We start from the raw sequence: 21,771 nt of genomic DNA, 5'->3' as shown, positions 1-21,771 counted from the left end.
TATTAACATAACCGAGCGACAATTAAAGCGTTATGGCGGAGCCGGCATACCGTGCTGATTTTAGGCTGGCACATCGGAATTTTACTGGTGGACAGCATCTTAAGAATCTCTGGAATTCCGGCGTAATTTTTTAATTGAAATGAGTCAGTGGTGTTGGAGGTGGAGCGGATCGCGTCACGTGTGATCCTCGAGCGTTCAGAATTTCCGGCGAATTCAACACATTCCACAGCAAAAGGGTCGAGTCTCGAGATTCCAGCCACCTTCGATTCTCGCTGGCCCCGTTGGTCAGGAATTGTGAAACTAACTTCAACAGTGTGTTACACGTATATAAGTTAACTTTGAACATGAATGGAATTTCGTGGGCGTGTGTCGGTCCATGTAGAACGGCAAACCTAGCCTTTACTTTTGTATATCGTTTTCTGTTTAAGAATGGAGGTGGAGGAAGAGGTTCTGTTGGATTTGCTTAGGTTTTTATAAGCTGTTTTTCTTATAGCGTGGAGGGAGAGTTACATAACGAATTCCATTTGTGAGCAACGCTTTCGTAGTTAATATAGACGTCTCTTCTTATTACATCGTCGCATAAACGAGCTACTCAGAAGCAAAATTAATCAACTCCACTTTCTCAACATATCTTGCTTTTATCTATAATATAGGTGAAATTAATTATCTGTAATAGATGCACTTTATCACTTTACTTCCTGTGTAATATTATTAGCGTGATCTTTCCGAGTGTTAAATTTAAAGCAATACAAATTTTTGCGATTGAGTTTTTACCAAAGTACGGACAGCTTGTTAGATAAATAACAACCGATCGTGGAAAGCACCGAAAAAGACATCGTTATTTCCTCGAACAAAGCTTAATCTCACCCGGCAACATCCTCCGTCACGGCGATCTTACGAACCCGCAGATTTCGAAACAGCGAGCCGAAGCTGCAGACAGACCGACACGTCCGTCACAACACGCCGCGGCAGTGATCGTTGCAATTTGTCACGGCTTTGTACGGGTCGCGGCGTCATTAACACCGCGCGCGTCTCTACTTTCGCGGAGTTTGTTTAAACGTCGAATCGTTGGCACGACAAAGGGGCCGTCGAGCTGCACGTGTGCGTCGTATGTCTCTCGAATATAAAATCCAGCCCGCGTAAACATTCCCAAGCGAACGTCCCGACATCTGTTCGCTCGGCCTGGTTCGCGCGATTCCGTCCGGCTTGATCACGTGCCAGAAGCGAGTCGTTCGCGCTCGTCTTTCTCTCACACGTCTACACACGCGTCTAATGATCACGTTAAATCGACCGAAGTGTCGGGCAATCGACTTAACCGACTCCTTCCTTGCCGTATTCAGAGAAACTCGGAAAGGACGAATCGAAGGAAGAAGGAAGAGAGAGAGAGAGAGAGAGAGAGAGTAGACAGGTTGAAGGGACGTCGACTGTCAGACGTCGACGTCGGGTGTAATAATCCTCGACTTTCGACCTCGAAGGGCGGCCGTCAATCCGACGTTGGATCTGTATTTTCATAAGTCTAGGCCGCGAGAGCAAACACTATATTCCCTGGGTCGAGTACCGTCTCCGAAGGGTTGAAACCCTTCCTCTGTTCGGTCTACATCTCGCACGTGATTGCGGAGGAATCGAAGGAAGAGTCTTTTCTTAAAGGGTGCCGTCTAGGAATTCCGACTTTAAAGCGACGCTCTGTTGAACTTTAACGTATTCGGCATACGCGTATTTTCACAAGATCGTTGCCAGTAGTCATAACTTATATTTCGTATATTTCGTAAATTGACAATGTTAAGCTATGACTATTTTATGTTTTAGATACGTTATTCCGCGATTCTATTCTTCGTGCAGAATTCAATCCAATCGAATCCAATACTTCTTCAATCGCAGTTCGAGAATTGACTGACAAATCGTAGATCTTAATTAGACTTAGGCGACCCAAAGTCGTCATAACTTAACGTCTAGGTTACCATAATCTCGAATATGTTGGAGAGTAAAAAAATAGATAATAAAGTATACACGTTCGATGGAAAAAATTCTACTTTTCCTTTAACCCAATTACGCGAACCACTTTACAGGCGAGATTATATCCAAAATTAATTAAACGCGAACGTCTTGCGGAGACACGATAAACCAGTTCGACATATCACGGTGCTGTAACGAAGAGAACGTTGGAGGTCAGAAACACGAGTCTCGGCCAGCGGCGACGTAGGTTCGCTTTTGATAAATCCAGGCCACGAAGGCGAGCGTAACACATGCTCGCCACGAGGCACGCACGCATAAAAGGGGTTGCAGCTCCCCTGAGAAGTAAGCGCTGCACGCAACTCGAGACGGTGATTTCAAGACAGCGGGGATGGGTCACGCCTGAGGGGTGGTTATAGCGAAGGGTTGGCTTGCGGAGAAGGGTGCAAAAAGACCGCGGACGTGGAAGGAGGGCATGGGATGGGTCATGAGGCAAAAGGGGGACGAAAGGGCCGTGTAAAAGTAGTACTTCCGTTTCTCCAGCCGTCCCGGCGCCACAACGACGAGCATGCGCCCTCGCTGACTCGAGCCGCGTTATCTTCCGGCTGCAACGACTGTTTGTTTTCTCTGAAAGAAACGAAAATGGTTTCGACGATATCGTGGAAAACCGTGTTTTGGTGTTCGTGGCGTTCACGGAAAGAGTGTACTTAAGTAGGGTACCCGAGGGGCGAGTCATCGTCTGACGTGGTCGTCACTCTTACAAACATTCATTCTAATTTCGCCTGGCCCTGACGAGGAAGGCAGAGTTTCACCGTAACTATGGAGAATAAGGAAAAAGAATACCACAGGTGTCCACCTGCTAATCCCGTTAAGTAAATAAACCCGGCTAGGCGTTGTCATAATACGGCAATTAAGGAGGGTCGTACTATTACCGCGCTACGGGATACGCCTTCTTCTGCTCGTCCTCCTTTCCATCATTCCTGGCGCTTTGTAATTTCGGGTTTTCTTGGTTTATACAAACTTTTTGGGCATTTAAATTTTTTGCATCATGAGTTGTTATGTCGGTGATTATCAAGTATAGGATGGTAATTGGATGAGTAATTTTACGAGGAATACGCGATAGCATAAGGTGAATACCTCTTCATTCCGGAATCCATTAACGGTTATTTGGTGAGGGATTTAGTTCAGCAGGTTTTCGGGATTTCGATTAGCCCAGGGAGCCGGCGCTTCCGGGTATGAAAAATAGTAATCCGTAAGTGAGTCATGATTTATGCTGTAATATCGTGCCGTAATAAGGTGGGGCGCTTAATATGTTTTTCGCGAAATACCCGGAGAGTAATTAATTTACATTCACGCCCGGTGGAGGAGGGAGGCGCGCGGCAAAGGGAGAAACAAACGAGGTGTGGGATGGAGAAGGAGAATCAACAGCGGCGTGGCCACGACCACGACCCTCTCGTACATCGTCATTAATAATAATTGTAGAGTTAACAAAGGCGGGCCAAGGTGGAATTATTAAATCCGTCGAGATAGAAAATCTCCGTTGTTAGCCAGGCATTTCGCCGATCTCGCTTTTCCTTTTCGTTTCTTTCGCCGGCTAACGAAAACCTACCGCCCCCCCCCCTCCTCCCTTTGCTTCGTCTAATTCGCTTAATATCCTGCTCGCGGCCGTACCGGAGGCAACAAATCTTCGTGAAGCTCGCTGGATTCGTAACGATTCCGTATAATTCTTGTTTTCGTTCCTCCTTCGAGGTTCAAAGTGTCGCATAAATTATTTAAATCGTCGAAATCAACTTGTCCCGGGGACGATAATACCTCGCGCAGGGTGTCTGGTTTCTCGACGAACGGTTTCGTTCGACTTCTCCGGAAGCTGACGGGTTCCTGAAGAAGACGCTTACTGACGCGGATAGGCGAAAGAAGCGGTTATCAATTTGACAGTGACGTTGTTAAGGGAGGAAGAAGGAGGTCCAGATGGCGTAGAAAAGAGAAGAGTCGCGAGGAGGGGTTGCGAGAAGGCATTCAATTTCCCTCTTCTCGCGGATGGAGGGCGGCACACACCCTTCCGTTCGGAGCTGTCACTCCGCGAGAGTTATGGTCGCCGAATGAGTGGCTGGGGCGGGCCAAACGTCGCATAACTTACTTCTTCTTCTCTCGTTTCTCTGCTCTTTTCCAGGATGTCTATAAATACAGGGATCGAACCTGCCTACCGCTCTACCGTCCGTCACTGGTCCCTTCGTTGTTCCTGCGGGATCCTTTCGCCGATAGGACGAGAAAAGGGGAACCGATATCAGCGTGTAAACGATCGTAATCGCTTGAGAATGTCGATCGATTTGTTTTATTCCCATTTACTTAGGGGCTCAGGGATCTTTCCTCTTTTCAGTAGAAGCGAGGGTTATTTTTCAATGAAATTTGTTATCTATACGATTGGTATTTGGTTTTCGGTGGAAACTCTGTTCTTTTTTTTTCCAATTTAAGTTGATTAAGCGTTTCAGAGTAATCCAATTTCCGTCGAGGGATAGGAGTAGAGGGCATGCTATCTATGGTTTCGGTTGAGTCACGAGATACAAGTGGTCTGTCCAATCTCTCGCTTTATTTTTACTAACTACACTTGAATCACGAAGACTGGCGTGTTTGTTCGAATGTGTCCTGTAATCTGGGGCCTGTGTTTTCTTTTCTCCTGTCACTCTTTCATAACAAGGCTTTTCTCTAATCACTCTCTTAAATACCTCCGCCATAGTTCCCCCCTTCCCTTCCTGTCGCTCACGGTGTCTAAACAATCAATCTCTCGTTCCTCGGTTTCAACTTGTCTCGTGCTCCATTAAGCAAATGGCGTTTCTAAGTTCTACATACTTTATTTCCTTTAACGAAAAGATCTTTTAAAATAATAATTACAACGAAGAGAAGAACAGCGACTTGCAATCAATACTATATTGTCAAAAAAATTCGTCACTGTCGATATTTCCGTCAAAAAAGGGAGGGAAAAAAATATAAAAAAAGTTCATAAATTCGTCAAAATACCGGTTCGGTCGGGTGTACGGTCCAGCGGCAAAGTAAGAACGATTACGCTGAAAGGATTTCGTTGTAAAATCGCGTAGCGCTGGCCGACGAGTTCCCGCCAGGGGGAAAGAAAGGAAAAAACCGGCGGCGAAGAAATTTCATATGGCAAAAACGGTGTTGTAAGCGCGCCGGTTCAACTCCCGGGAACAAGTGGCTCCATGTAGAGGAGTTAATTACCAGAAATAAGCAGCCGCCGAGTCGTAAAACTCGTACGAGGCCGCGACCTACGCTCGGAACCGGGCGTATATCTCGTTAAAAATTTATTTACGTGGAAAGTTCGTCTAGCGAATTAAGACTTGGTGGTGCTCGCGAAAAACGCGTCGCGTCGCTGCGACCGGCGGACAGCTTCTCGCCGGATATAAGACAGAAAGTGGAAGTGACAAGTACGGATCGATATTTTGAAATAGAGAAGTTTGATTTTCGACTTTAGTCAGCCTTTTCAGAAATCACTCGTGAACAGAATAGTATCGGAGGAACAAAAAGAAAAAAAAAGAGAAAAGAAAGAAAAAGGACGAGAGAGTTCTCGCTCCTAGGAATGAGAAACTTTACATCGCTTAATTGCTGTTATTAAAATCATTGGAATTCATTTTGAAAGTGTTAAAGAATCTACCTCTTAACCAGGGAAGATTAGTCGCGTCTCTCGGACGTAATCCTAATTGAAACCCATCTTTTTAAGTTTCTTTCGATTTGTACGAAAATAACTAACTGAAATTGATTTGCCTTTATCAATGCTTAATTGTGTGATCGTAGGAATTTCTGATTTAAAAAATCGCTCAATCAACAGAGGTTAGAGAACGTATAATATAAACATCCATTAAAAGAAACTTCTTCATTATCCTACACGTTGGATTCACATTCCACACAAACATCTCTCCTCGTCCACTCGTTCAACGACAATTCCACGAAACACCTCGACGTTATAATTAACGGCACGACTCTTCCAAATAATTAAAGCCCTCGAATAGTCCCTGAAACTGTTTGTGTACCCAGGCGGTCGTGAATTTAAGATGTTGGAGGCAGCAAACGATCGTGATAGTAATTGACGCTCTCGTAGCTTGAGGAAACGGCTGTCGTTGGCCACCGTGTTCCGACGAATCCAATCCTCCTCCGCACACGGGTTTATCGTGTGCTCTCGCCACAAACGGTGGACGCGTCCGTTTCTCTGCCACGGTTTCCCACTAAACGCTCGTATATTATCCTCGTATTCCCGAGAAGTCCGATTTCACGCGTTCGAGTAAACAGATCCGCTTTGATGGTCTCTCCCCCCCCCGTTGAAGGAGGCGGAGAGAGGATGATGCTCGTTTTTATCCGCACGACGACGGCTCGATCCGGTCGCGTGTTCCCGCACCGTAGCGAAAACCAGTTCAGACGTGTAATTTCGGGTCGTCGAAAATGTTTCTCGCGCCTCCGGACTGGTGATTGAAAAGCGTTTCTTGGTATCGTGCCACGGTGTATCGCAATTATCGCCGGGCCGCAACATCGTCCCGAGAAAAATACGACGTGCCTCCCTGTTTCACCGCCTCGTAATCACGCGCCAGTTGGTTCGAGGCTGCGCACAGGCAACCTCATGCCTGTTTGAGACGTGTAATGAACGCTCGATGAACCGTACACGGTACTCGCCCGAAAATAACGGCGCGAAACTCGCGGATATCATCTGACGATGGAACGTCCCGTCGAAAACATATGGTGGACTCTTGCCACGGTACGCTCTTTTGATATACATCTGAAGTTTATGGTTAAAGTGCATACTTGTACTGTTATATTTCTAAGGGCAGTTGGCGGTACTTGTATGGCGATTGTTGCGGTTCAAGTATGTCTAAGAGTGTTTAATCGCTTGCATTCAGGTTATAAGATACGTGTAAATTCATGAAAGGCGTGCATACGTGTAAATATGATTTGTTCTCTTCTATTGTAAAACCGGGATTTTATTGTTTTAAATTATTGAATTTTGTAATTGATTACCATTTTCCAATTTAATTTTCGACTTGGAGAGGAATCAATCAGTTCGATGTTATAGTATAATGATATGAACCATTCAGAAGCTACATTGATCAACTGTGTAAAGTAAAAAATACAGGAAAGCGATGATGTTATAGATATTACTTCTAAAATTTAGTATTATCCATTGATGAATGAACTTATGGAATCGAGTCATTTGTTTCTCGACAACCAATTATCAATGGTATAATGAAATTAAGAAATTGAAAAAAGCTGGAGTTGATTAGTTTAGCTTTCAAGAGGCTTATTATATTAATAATAACTCGATGATAAACAAATCAAACAAGATTAAATACATAAAAAAAACGATATTTAAAGAACAGAGATGTATGAATAACAGTACAAAACAAACATGCTAATAATATGACTAGAATGTTACTATACACGAGCACAAAGGAACGTGTTCAAATTAATATTATGATTGTTCCGAACAATTAAAGCGTTCGTGCAGTAATCACACCCTTCTTCAGGGCTAAAATACGCGTGGAACGAATACGGACGTGTATATAATCAAAGCAATTTCCTTTGTTTGCAGCACAATGCATCGCACCCCTAGGGATGGAATCTGGTGCGATTCCCGATGCAGACATCACAGCGAGTTCGAGTTTCGATAGCGGAAACGTCGGGCCACATCACGGACGGTGAGTGAATTACCGTGTATTACCGTCTCGTTTATAGAACGCATTATGCAGATGCTATGCAATACACATTCGGAAATATGATAAAATTAACCCCTTTGTGCGCTGCGCCTGGCCAACAGAGATGCAATTTCCCGAAATCAGTGCGCTTCGTTAGGCGATCTATTCGGGGATGAATTGTAGCGATCTACACGACGAAAGATTCTGTTACGTTCCATGAGAGAATTCGAAAATTGTTTCGATACTACAATAGTATGCGCGATATTACACGAAATTTCATCAAAATTGAAAAACTTTCTTTAACAAATTTATCTCGGTATGTCGTTTGCTGATTCAATGTTATTTTTCACTATATAGCTGTATCTTCTCTAGTCGACGAATAAGACAAAAGCGTGATATTAAACAAGTCGCTGGGAGCCACATTGACCAAATCCACGCTTTTAGAAAATTTTCAATTATCCAGATACATGAATGATGTTTAACTTTCCAGGGTACAATATAACGTTATTTTACAAAAATAATTAATCTATTACTAAATACATGGAGTTTATGAGTAAAACTACCGAGCAGTTAAAATAGGAATAATGATCAGAAATCGTAAAACAAAATTAGCCCGTAATCATCCTTCTGAAAGGATGCTACCTAGGTGTGAAGAAGCAGAGACGTTAATTATCCTAACCTTAGCCTCTTACCCCCACCTAAATGAAATTTGTTTTTACGCTCTAAATTCCATCTAAAATTATGTGACACACATTTCAGATTCCACTCTGAATCTTCCCAGTGAGTCATCTAATAACATTGTCTTCCAAAATCACGTCTGAAATCGATCGAGTATAATTCACTATGAAATTTGTCAATGAGATAAATAATATAGATGCGTTTTTTTCCGGGCGCAAAGGATTTATCAAGCGGGTTGATGGACAGCTTAAAACGCGATGCAGATTGATGCGCGAGCGCGATTGTGCGGCGGAGAGTTTGACGACAGAAAAAGAAAACGAGTCTCTGCTCGTGCGGCACGATAACATTTCTGACTGTGAATGCTTTCTACGGCTTAAACGGATGATCCTCTTCCTGTCCGTCATCCTGTCTACGACCGAGATAGCTCACGATCGGGACTCGACCCCGGTCACCGTATTAATCACCGACTACTAAACTGCACGTCTAATTCGGCCTTCAAGCCGCAATGAGGATTAATGACGCGGGATGTCCCGCATGCACAGCCATTTGTATCGAACGTTCCGAAGCTCTTAGGCATCGTTAACGTGGACTCCGCGTATTCCTTTGATTATACGTGCCAGCTAATTACCATTCCAAAGAGAGCATTCCACCGGGTTTGCCAGATATAGACAGAATGCCCGAATTACGATGCTGCGAGACAAGGACCACCAGCGATGTTAACAAACCGAGGCTCGCCAATCGTTTACCAAAGAAGAAATCCTCCTTTACGGGAATCTTAACGATCCACGACGTCATCTGAAATCGTTATCGAGTCGTTTCACCAAGCATAAATTTCCATTGAAAAATGTTGAGAATATAAAATTAATTGAAGATAATATACGATAGTTGTCTTCGGTTTAGGAATGATTTTTTTTATGGAATTAAAAATTTACATTTTCTAGAAATATGAATTGTTAGCATTTCACGGAGAGTAAATTTGCATTAAAAGAACCGGAGAGTATACAATTAATTAAGGTTGATATACGACAGCTGTTTTAGACTTGGAAGTAATTTTCTTATGGAAATAAAAATTTGTATTTTCTGAAAAGATGGAAGTATTATAGCGAATAAAGGGTGACAGAAATTCACGAGCAGAATATCAAAATATAAAAAGATTCTTCTGAAAGAGATGGAAAATAGGATTCTTAAGAAAAACGAAAAGAGGATGAGTTTGCTAGTTTTGTCCGTTTTACATGCATCCTATTCAAAGAAGAAATATTTTATTAACGCGAGTGACATTTACGAACTTCTTTGATAGCGATGGGTGGTCCCTGGCTTTTAAGCGTCACCGTGGGATTCAGAGAAACACGACGAGGAGGCGTGAACATGTTTATGGTCCGGGGAATTTCGTTGAAAAGCTGCATTAATGCCAGTACGATAATTGGAAGTTTAACGTGTAAGAAGGTATCTGCGACGTTTCCTTTTTTCTCTATTCTTTCCTTTTTTCTCTCGGCCATGATATAAAGCAAGGAAAGCCTTTTCGATGCAATACCGATATCGTCGCTTGTGCACACACTCTTTACCGGTAGAGACCGTCTAGACCTTCTTCAACGGCACTTCCATGGCTTCCTGATACTGCGGGCTTCCCGGTGAATACCCTATTTACCCCATACGACTCCCGTTTACCCTAAAATACGCGAATCTAACTCGTATTACGTGTACATGGCTTACCTTTTCGTGAAACGTACGTACATTTCGTTCTCGAATATTTCTGTCTACCCCGTGGACTTCTACATTACCATACATTTTGTCGCAGGAACTCTTACAAATTCTAACCGATTTATTGGGGAATTATCGGATGAAATAATCGTCTAATTTAAAAAATATTTTACTTGCAGTTATATTTGTACATTTTGAATTGTATATTTGATGATGACAATATAGAACTAATTAGCTGATACTAATCTCTAGCTCTATTTCGTATATTCCCGAATCGTCTTAATTAAGTGGCTCTAACTAATTTCCTGATTATATGATTATATTATTTCTTAAATATGATCTTCAATATTTACGGACACTTTACATTTTAATTGCTCCAGAATCATTTAAAATCCCTTTTTCTGCGATACATATTTAAAAATTTAATCTTTCCATTTTCTTTATTCGAGGAAAAGAATCCAAAATGAAAGAGTCAAAGAAACATATTCACTTTCCTTTCATCCACTTTCCGAGAGGACCGCAAACCTCACGTACGAAAAGGTAATCCAAAACCCTGGTCGCTCTCCGGGAGCAAACAACAAAAAGCTAGGAGCCTGGTAAACTTCGCAAGGAACGAAAAAGAAATCCGACGCGTGTAAATAAGAGAGCAAGCACGGCTCCCAACCTCCCAGTACCCGTCGTTTGTCTTCGCGTTCGTGCGCGGCTCGTTCGCGTGCCCGCTCGAGTACAACGTCGCTCCGGGTCCAGGCTCGGCACGTTCACGAAAGAACGTTTTCATCGAGGCGATCCAAGGTGGATCAGCGAGATCGCAGAGAGTGAAATAGCTACGGAAACTGGCTTCTTCTTGTCGCCGGGAGCAACAAATCATCCCCGAGGATCCAGACGGATCGTTAGTTCTCTTTTTCGAAGAAGAGCTTCGAAAAGTGTCTCGCCGCTGGCTCGCGTTCGACAAACCATTCCTCTCGATAATCGACCCGTTCGTCTCAGCGGTGTCGCGCATTCGACGATTTCGCCGACGTAGCTCGAACCGTTCTCGTGGCTAAAGTCCGCGTAATCGTCCGACTAGAGATTTATCACGGGAGCCGGGTGGCACGAGCGAAGCCGCGGAATGTCTTTGATGCCCTGAACTGTATCAAAGTGGCAGCCAAGACAGTTCGAGCTCACTTAATGGGCTATGAGTTATGGTCTTTCGCTGTGCTGGATGTATCCTCTCCCTCTTTCGCGCCTGCCCTCCGCGCCTTCCTATTTACCTTACTGATGCTTCTCTTTCCTTCCATGCCCTTCTTCTTCGCTCTCTCGTTCATCCGTCTGTGTACTCCCTTTTATCCCCGGCTCGTTCTTTTCGACGACGCACTCACAGTTTCTTCGTTCTCCTCTACGAAAGAGGGGTTCGTTCACTCGTTCAGGGACAAGGCCGCTTTTACCGGGGCCCTGCGTCAAAGCGACGCTTAAAATTCTGACGCTGCAGAGAGGCTGCCATGACAGCCTCACCTCTTTATTGCGAATACTTTCGCCGACGTATATAACTCTGGACCCCTGGTGAATTCGTTCGGCTCGGCCTACTCTTCTGGTTCCTCGCGCTCTTCCCTCTGCTTCCGTTCGCGTTTCCAACCGTTCGAGACACCGGCGGCTTCTTTGCGCTCTTTGGGGCGGTGCTGTTCGAAAGTAATCTTGGCCCGAGAAGGCCTGCCGGCAAGAAAGAGAGTGTTCTCGTTTTTTATTGTTGAAATTGAGTTTCAAAGTGACTAGCGAGGGAACGTGTTTGTTGCTCGCGTCAAAGGTGAAACACGGGAAGTTCGATTTTGGGGAAAGGTAAACGCAGTAAACAGTTGCGCTTGTAGGGTAAACTTAGCGTAACTACTTTCTCTGCAAACTGTGTGAGAAATATAGGAAATTGAACAACTGTGTTTCTCTCTCGTTTAGCGCGTCTTTCTACCAGATGATTTTTAATTTGTTGGAGAGTTTTGCATTTTATAAGACTTACCAGAGAAACGAATATTTCCTCCAAGTTTTAATTCTTTTCTGAAAGCTCTAATTATATCGTAATTATAATTCCAACCAAAAGATTAGAAAATCTCGTGAGAAGTTGCTTGGGTATTTTAAAATATGTATAAGAACGAATCAACATCAGACGTCTAATTTTAGTAATGCATAAAATAAACAAATTACTTTAAGATAGATCAATTATCAACGACCTTTAAAAGGATGAATTTCTTGCATCTATTTTAATTAATAATTACAAGTAATACAACGCGTGATATTTGAAAGAAAAACTTCCCAAATTCTTGCCCTTAACTTGATCGTAAATTTCGTTATTAATAAAAATACAAGTCGTAAGAGTATTAATCTCCTTGAACGGTTGATCGATTCATCAAAGACTAAAATTCCTTACAAAAGATATCTTTCTTATTTTACGTCTCTCTTTAACCAGCACCTAAAAAGCGTTATACAGAACAAAACAGCGATGAACAGTTAACAAAAACAATCACAATGGTCAAGTGAGATGTTTCTGATCGCCGACCGAATACAAATGTATACGGACTCGTGAATTCCTTTCGATTTTCTTGGCGATCGAATCGGTGCCAACATTCCTCTCTGCGCGCGTTTTTCACGACAATCACGGACTCTCTATACTAGTCTATAGAGAAGAAAGGGAGCTTTTTAATGCCGTAGACGAAAGGTATGTGCGAATACAATTATTAGCCGGCTCTCGAAGAGTGGCTTCCCCGTTCTCTGGCGTACTCGCTCCAGCTCATCTTTAATTCATGCCATCCAGTGGCTCGACTCGATCGATAAATTATAATTTCACCCCGTATCGGCCCGGCAGAGGTGACGGTTATCCGTCAGCTACCGGCTGGATCACGTATTTATACGATTTCCTTTCCCGCGACGATGTAACATTTCCGATTATACCGTCATCCTCTCTTTACCCGCCGCCTTATCGGTAGATTCTTATCGGCACGTCAATTGCGACTTGCAACGTTCGCATACGATTGTGCGAATACTGCGACGAAAAGGCGTCGTGAATATGTACGATGTGTGTACGGGGGACTCGATTCACTGTAATTGCCGACTTTGCGAAATCCCGGAGGCTACCTGCAAACGTTGAACACTATTTGCGCGAAATGAGCGGATGTCTCAGGCGTCTGATAAATATTTTGTACATATTACGATCATTTACATAATATATTAATTTTATCTTATGGAAAGTTGGGAATTTATCGGTTCGCGTGGTTGTATTTTTAATAAGAGTGTTCATGGATATAACCATCATCTGCGTACGTTACGCTTATTTCTTTTTTAATTTTAGAATTTATGGATCCTTGTGTGCCGTTTTTTAAAAAGAATATTTACGCATACCACGATCATTCGCATACGTTTTTCTGACTTTTTTGATACTTGAAAATTTATGAGTTCGCGTTTGACGTGTAATAAGAATATTTAATATTTATGGATTATCACAATTATACGCTATCCTTATTTTTTACAACTTGAGAATTTATGGGCTCGTGGTTGTCATCTATAAAAAAGGTGCTTCACATTTATGGATATCACAATTACTCGTACATGTTCTCTTCACTTTTCTAAAACTTGAAAACTACCAGTTGGTTGATGGTTGTTTAAACGAATGTATACTATACGTATCGCGATCACTTATATACTTGGTTGTTATCCTATAAAACATGGACGTTTTTTGATTCCTGGTTATCGTGAAAAAAGAGCATGGAAAGGTAAAACCAAGGGAAAGTAGCACGTCGAATAGTTCAAATATCAATTACGTTACTTAAACATTCCGACGTCGGTTCTCCGTGTACATAGCCCATATTCGTGGCATGAAAATTAAATTACACACCGAAATTCCCAAAGAGACCTAGAAAAAGTCTCCTGTTTTCCTACAATCTACATCGACCGCAGTTTCCCCGGAAATGTTTTAGCGTTCTCGTTTCCCTGGATTAAAGAAAAAAGCTAAAAAATTTTACCTTGGAAGAACAGCGGAACAACGAGGACGCAATAGAAACAGGAGGAAGAGATAAAAAAAGAAAAAAAGAGAAAGAGAAGAAATAGGAGGCTGGTAATCTTAGAGCAAATATTTACTCTTGCAGGTTGAGGCAAGAGAGCCACGGAGGTGCCTGGTGTCCAAAGCAGCAGATCACGACGGAACCACGCGAGTGGTTGGAAATCGATCTTCACACGGTCCACATGATCACTGCCACCGGCACTCAGGGACGCTTTGGCAACGGCCAAGGTGTCGAATACTCGGAGGCGTACATGCTGGAGTATTGGAGGCCGAAGCTCGGCAAATGGGTTCGATACAGGGATGTTCGGGGCGAGGAGGTAAGTAATCGCGTCGTTTCAAAGGTGTCGCGATAATTGACCGGCTTACAGGCGTTGAGAGGTGTCGATTGCGCTTTCTATTAGACGAGTATCTAAGTAGCTTTCCCGTTACGTCGAAAGAAGTATCCAGGAAAGAGAAAACGAAAGTACGAAGCATGGAACAGGAAAAGGAGAAAATTCTTCCTCTGGTCCCTTTTTAGAAGACAGTTATAAACTGTCGCGTGTTGTCGGAAGTCGGGAATAGTACAGTTCCTAGCCTTTCCGGCAAGCCGTTCGATTAAATGAACGAGTAGAGAATTGACGTTGAGTTGAGAGAAATTTACGATGGCACGTTTGTTGTCTGACAGGAAATAGAGAAATCTACTTAGGTCAATGAACAAAGATAAGTTGGTGGTTTCTGTGATTTTGTTCGAATCCGTGTAGTTCGATGAAATTGATAGTGTATGGTTAAATGGACGGAAAAATTATACTACAACTTCTATCCCGTTCGTTCAGAATTCGTGTGAATATCTTACATTCCAAGACACGCATGACGCGAATGATATAACAGACTCGTAACGAAATAACTAGGAAATAAAAGCGAGGAAAGATGCTCAATTTGTACTGAAAATTAGCCAGTATCCTAATACTTACGACAGATAATATATGTCTTGCTCACCGCGATTCGTAACTCTATTCTATTAGGATCTCAAATAATAGAAAAAAAAGAACTCTTTCACGTCAAACCTAGCGATGCCTCCTAATAGCGCTCGAAGAGCAACGCGTAAGGAACAGAGAGTGAGAGGTCAGTTAACGATCAATACGTGTGTTTGGCATTCGCGGTCATGGGAGCCGTGTACACGGCACACAGGAGGCGCATAATTCAATTCAATTAACCGGTCGCAACAATTCAGCGGCGGGGCGAGATCCACGCGAGAGGTCGCGCGTAAGCGGAATCGCGGTGGTTAAATTTAGTCGGCGCGCGAGTATACGCGTAAAACGAGCAGAACACTGTGGATTATTGGGAATGATTTGTGGAGGTTGTCCGCGGGTCCATGTGTAGACAGTGTGCTGGGTCCTGGTAACTAAACCGTGACGTTAACAAGACGTAAATCTCGGACGCAATATGCTCCGCCTTGAAAATGGTCCCGCGGTTCTGCTTCGATGGCAATTTACTAGAATAGATCGGTAACCGTGAACTCGGCGACTTTAATTAGCAACACTCGACAATAGAAGGCGGCGGTCGTTCATTTATTACCATCACGAGAAATATAGGTATGTCCTCTACCGCGTTACTCGTTCGAGAATCCCGTGAATTCTACGGGCGGAGAGAAGAGGAGAACCGGGTTGACGTCGATGAATGAACTGTCCTTCGCGCGTACCGGCCACGCGTCTGCCAGGAATTCCGACCGTTGACGTGGGTGTTATAAGTCTGCGCTGCATGCGAAACGTATATTATATTCGCCACATGCTTGGAATGTTTTCGAGCAACACAGGAAGATACGTCCCTTTAATATATGCGAATGTAAACGTGGTTCTTGAAAAAATTTCTTTTTTATCAGTTGTTAAGGATAGAAATAGAAATATTTTTCTGTCGTTGATTTTTCAAAGGAAGACACTAAAATTCGGGTTAGTTTCAAAATAAATATATCGTCTAGTCCAGTACGATGTTACGAGTATGGAATACCAAATGCGGAGGAGTAAACTAAACGGTCGCGTTTTAACTAGAAATTTTTATGACCATGGAATTACAAATGAATTTCAATTATTTGTAATGTAAATGTGGTACATTCAAGATTTCTGAATAGAGAAATTATTATGTCCAAAAGATCGACGATCCCAAAGATCAGGCAATAATTCTACGGTTACCAGGTTAAGAGTCCATCCACGTCCTTCGCAAGAAAAGAAACATTCTCGACATAGATCTCGATCGAAGAAAAAGTAGTCGAAGCGATTCATTGAAGTTGCGAAGTTAACCACCGGTAGCCTACTCTACGTTGGTACGGAATAGATACAAGCCAGCTAGGACTTAGTGACATTGTTTTCGGTTGCACCGTGCGATTTATCATCGTCGTTGGAAAGCCGGTGAAAAAGGAGGAAACGACTAGGTGGTTCCGCAAAGAACTTCCCTTGTTTCGTGATATTTGTTCCGAAGAGCGACGGGGAGACCAATATAAGTCATTTCGTCTTGTCGACGATAACATTATTTTCGAGCCGCGTATTTTTATTTTATTTCCTGACGAATAAGACGCGGACGTTTATTCCGACTGGTCGTGATTCTTGAGACCAGCAAACGGACGAAAGGTGAAGAAGGGCGGAAGGGAGGGAGGATGAAAAGCCAGGAAAGGAAGAGAAAAAAAAAAAATTGAAAGATGAAAAAGAAGAAAGGAAAGAAGGAGGTGAACGTCCAGTCGACGAGGTGGATTTCCTTGGAAGTTAGTACGTAGAGAGGGTGCTTCGAGCTTATTTGTATAGGAGGGTGGATCAATAAAACGAGGGAAGGGAAAGTCGTCGCGTGCTTGCTCGCGGGTCAGACGATTTCGACTCACCTACATAGGCGTACATGGCTTGAATAGCCGAGGTCGATCGAACCTACCAAGCCGCGCATCGCACGAAGGTCGAACTCGACAAAATTTAACCACCCTTATTCAACCATCGCGACTCCATTTACATGCCGCGGCGAAATAACCTTCCAGGCATCGAGAATATTTTTCTCTTGGAAAAAGAACTTTCTGGCACGCACTTTCTTCTTGTTAACAGGGTGTTGGAAAAGGCAGTGAAAGTGTTCGTGGAAGAAAAACTGCCGTCCTCTTGTACCTGTCAAGTTTTTTCCTTCAAACTTTCTGTCTCCGGCCGCTGTACAATGACAGATTTCTTTCAAATTCAATGTTAAAATGATCTTGGTAATCTATAGTAATGCGATAGTCTATATCGCATACTATCATAATGATCATCGATTGTCGGTAGTATCAGGTTGTCCGAAAAGTGTCTTTCTTTTACAGACACGTCTTTTACAACGACGCATCTTTATACAAACATGAAACCTAATCTGCCGAACGTTGTGATCTTTATTTTGATAGAACAAGATGGATCATACGTAATTCGACAAAATAATATAAAACGGAAAATCTTGTGCATCCATTATTTCCTTATAAAACGAAAGAAACTTTTCGAACGACCTAATACATACTTCTGTGGACGAGATGACTATGACTACAAGAAATAATGGATTGCGATCGTAAGCTCGTTTGTTTTGAACATTCACGAAACATTATTCCATTGTATGATAACATGAAACATACACTGTAATATAAATAATAACAGTAACGTAATAATTGTAAATTCATTTCTAAGATTTTACGTATTCGTGAAAGTATTCAATTATCTTAATTAGATAAACAATTGAATTCCTAGAATATTCAATATTTGTAATATTTGTGTTATGACTTAATAATCAATACGTTGATACGTTTAAGTATCTAAAACTATTCTTTCAAAGCAAAGAATTAAATAAGAACACAACTCAAACGCTATTCTCTTTTTGTTACTTACTTAATGCCAACACTTGTCACAGCCACGGAATTTACGCTATCGAATATTAGTTATAAATCATGATCGCTTCCACTCATTTCCACTGATTCTCGTTTTCGTTTAATCTGTGCCATAAACAGTTCAATTAAGCGAGGCCGGCATGCGACGACCGCGAGCCAGGAAACCGGTTGAAAAAAGTGAAAGGAAAGCGAGATTCTCGCGTATCGACGGTTCTTCGTGGAAGCGTGTTCGCCGAGGAAAAAGTCGTTCGTTGAAGCCAGATTCGTTAGAGCGGTTCGGAAACAGGTACTGATTCGAAACGAAACAGCCCACCCAACGAAACTCCGAGAGCAACGCGCCCTCTCGTGGTTACGGGGAATAAATCTGCAGAAATTCGTGTCTCTTTCGTCCTGCTGCGAGGGGCCTGTTCTCCGCTTAATTACACAACGATACTCGGCTTATCCGACGAATAATCTCTCGTAACAGCTCAGCCAGGATCAAGCAACGTCGGTGGTACCGCCGTAGTGTGCGGTTGTCAACGACTCGACCACTTTACAATCCGAATGGAACGCGAGAAAAAAGGCGAAAAACCGGCGGGATGCGTCTAATATTTTTCAACGATCGCATTTGGCGGGACAGAGATAACCAACCGAGCATAAATTATTTCGTTGATCCCTCGCGCAAACTTCTTACCGTCTAACCGAGCTAGTCGTTTCTGTGAAATATCGTTCGCTGGTATTTTCTGTCTCGAGTGAAATTTCGCTTGTCGATTTAGCGAGTGTCATAGGTTATGACTGATAAATGAGAAGATCATAAATTTGAACGAGGAAAGACACGAGTTAGAGCTGTGAAAAATTGGAGACCAGGAACAACTTCTTTCCCGCTGAGTCACAAACTTTCGACTGTATATCTCAATGAGCTAAGAAGCATTATCTCGTTTAGGAATTAATAGGATTAAAGGCCTGAATATTCCAAGCGCTGCTACATTAGGAAATATTGATGCGGGCTTATAGATCTTCGTGAAAAGAACAAACAGGTTTTACGAACACATACACGAGTATTTTATCTTTCGTAATTAATATCGTACATCAGGAACGTTCTCGACGCGGCCATGTTTTCAAATTCATAAGAGATACCACTTCCTTTGAAGTACATAGATATGTTCGCAAATCTCCATTTCATTAGACGCGGCTGCGGATGCTCTCGAGGATCCAGAAGGTCGTTGGACCTGTTTTGCGAGTACATGACGCATCAGGAAAATTCGTGAGGTTATACGTCGGACCACCCGTCGCGTATATCCGTCTAATTAAACCATCAGACAGCTTATCCGTCACGATCTTTCTCGACGACACGGTGCCATCAACGATGCTTCTATTCGGTGGCGGGCCACCGTTGACGATTCGAGATTAAGAGGCGCGGAAACATTAACATAAAATGGGCGTTGGTAGCACGCCACGCCCTACCAGTCATCTTCGTACTACGCTCGGAATTTGTGTACGAAAAATCCCACCAAAACGCTTTTGGAACCGAAACGATGTTACTCCTTCTTACCTATTCCTTTTTCTCTTTCCGTTTGCTTGTTTTCTTTTTTCTTTTTTTTTTTTTTTCGTTTTTAGAGAAGTAAGATGGTTTAGGCGGCGCGGAAATGTCTTTGAGTGGAGTGGCGAAGCATTGCGCGCGTGGGCGCGCAGATAAATATCGAGATTACTTATTTTTCTTGGTTGGACGAGTCGGCGGCTCGTAAATGCCGTCGTATTTTCACCGTCGCGCCTTTCGTTCCCGCGGCGACGATCACACGCCTCAGCTTTTCTCGGAATAAACTGAAAATTTGTGGCACCCCTTTCGCGGATCGTCAGAGCCGATTAAAAGCGACCGCGAGAGGCCTTTGATTGCGTTCGATCTCGAGGTGATGGGGATTTATTGGCGTTATCGGATCGTTTGATGAGCAGCCTGCTCCTTTTAACTTTGATGTCTGGTATGTTTTTGCTGGTAACCGGATGGTGGAAATATTTTTGTTACTGGAACTGACGTTTGAGGGATTTATCGGTGTTGGAAGTGAGGCAGATGTCTTATCTATTGTTTCATGTTAACTGCTTTGTCTTGAATCATTCTGAAAGCTTCCGCTGTATTTCACTTTGAGGTAACGCACGCATGAACATATTGCAAGTATTTATACCTATAAATATCGTTAGACATATTATGTATAACATTATGTTTATAGCAATTCGCAATTTTTTCATTTAAAACAGTAGCTAAGTGATTTTTTGTTCAAACAGCAAACAATGAAGAAAACACAGCAATACGAGAACTGTGTTTTACTTCATCCCTTATATTTTTCCAATTTATCACCAACGAACTTTCTCTTCTTCTTCTTCATTCGACAATTTCCTCGCGCAAAAACGATTTAGAAAATACGAGGATATTAAAAGTGTCTGTTCATAGTCCCTTCCCCTAATAGATTCTGATTGTTATCTACTCGAAGTTAACACATTACTAGAAAATGTGCGAAATACAAAAAATGCTCAATTTCAAAACGTTTAGAAAATTCACGACTTGAAATTTCGGAGGTTTTAATCATTCGTTAAATTACAATATGCTTATGTTTGTTAAAATTTGGCGAGCTTGAAGCAGCAGTTACACAAGAAGTCTGATGCTTCCGATAGAACGTTTGTCTACCGTATCTCGTATTTCCTGCAATGAGCGTGCTTTCCCAATTCGCAAGCGGAGCTACGATCGTGGCGAAGGAAACACGATTAAAAGATGATCGTCGACCACGCGGACCGGCACGTTCTGCGGCGTGGCGGTCCGGTAATTGGGAGACTCGGTGGCTGACACCGTTTTATTCGCGCTCGTTATTCCCTCCGCGACTTTCTAGCTGATGTTTGGCGCATCGAAACGAAATACAATGAGCCGACACGCGTGAAATTCCGGCTGGCGTCGCGCCGCGGACCACGTTTCGTTTCGACTTCGTTACAGCGGCTTAATGAGCACGCCCGCGCTCGTTAAGGGGCCGAAATATGCGGCCGTAAACGGAACGCTTCTGAAAGAAATCTAATCCGAATAAAAAATATTCGTCGACGATCATTGAAATCTTGATAACGTTTCAGCTTGTTGAAATTGTAAATGTTAGAAGCAGCACAGAGATAACGTGTGAATTTATGTGAACTTAAAGCTTGCGCTTTATTAGTTGGTAATTGTTGAAAATCGTATTTTTAAAGGAAAGTTAACGTAGAATTACTTAAAGTTTCAGGGAGAGCTTCATTATAATTCAGAAGATTATAGCGGTTGAGATAATTCTTGTCTCAATCACTACGATTTTTATTGTAAATATCAAATCGCAAGAAGAATGTTTGACATTAGATTGGTAAATTTTCAAAGTTAAGACTGAAATTATTTTCGGAATTCAAGTATCTCTGCTATAAGCGCAAGTGACATTTTAAGACAAGTTGAAGTGGGTTGTGAAACAATCGTGAAGATTTCTTCGAGCACAACCAATTAAGCAAATGAAAGGAATGAAATAAAGTCGGAGAGTAATGCCTTTCTTCTTCTCTTCATTTAATATTGAAATACATTCGCCGAGTATTGAAAGCTTCGCGTTCGATTATTTCTCCAATGAATCTTAGAATCTCTTCGTTTCTATCAAGATCTAAATCTAAGTAAGCCTAAACCTGGCTGCAAAGTTTTTCACCATTTTAAGATTCAACAGCTAACAAAGCGACGATATTTCAGAATCTCTTAAACCTGGAAATTCTTTTAGAAAGCGGTGAAATGCTCGAGGGAACGTCGGTAGAAATGTCGTGGGCGTTCCTGGGTGCCGCGATTTCTCGTTTCACGCGTTCTCAGACGGAACAACGCACGTTCTATTCTGTCGGCGGAGCGCGAGCTGGAAGGCCCAAGCGTTTGTATCGCA

The 21,771-nt window shown here is 42.6% G+C and overlaps 1 protein-coding gene across 4 annotated transcripts in view; it reads left to right on the top strand.

The window, feature by feature from the left end:
* The window catches only part of LOC126868202 (discoidin domain-containing receptor 2-like), a 134,489-nt gene that overhangs the window by 96,944 nt on the left and 15,774 nt on the right, over positions 1-21,771 (top strand). For all 4 annotated transcript variants that reach the window (XM_050623469.1, XM_050623461.1, XM_050623451.1 and 1 more), the window contains 2 exons: positions 7,538-7,643; positions 14,120-14,351. In XM_050623469.1, the coding sequence (XP_050479426.1) occupies positions 7,538-7,643; positions 14,120-14,351 (338 nt within the window). The remainder of the gene's footprint in view (positions 1-7,537; positions 7,644-14,119; positions 14,352-21,771) is intronic.

The sequence above is a fragment of the Bombus huntii genome, chromosome 1 (assembly GCF_024542735.1).
Source record: "Bombus huntii isolate Logan2020A chromosome 1, iyBomHunt1.1, whole genome shotgun sequence".
NCBI lineage: Eukaryota > Metazoa > Arthropoda > Insecta > Hymenoptera > Apidae > Bombus > Bombus huntii.
Note: the sequence above shows the minus strand (reverse complement) of the source record. Positions and strands in the feature narration are given on the sequence as shown.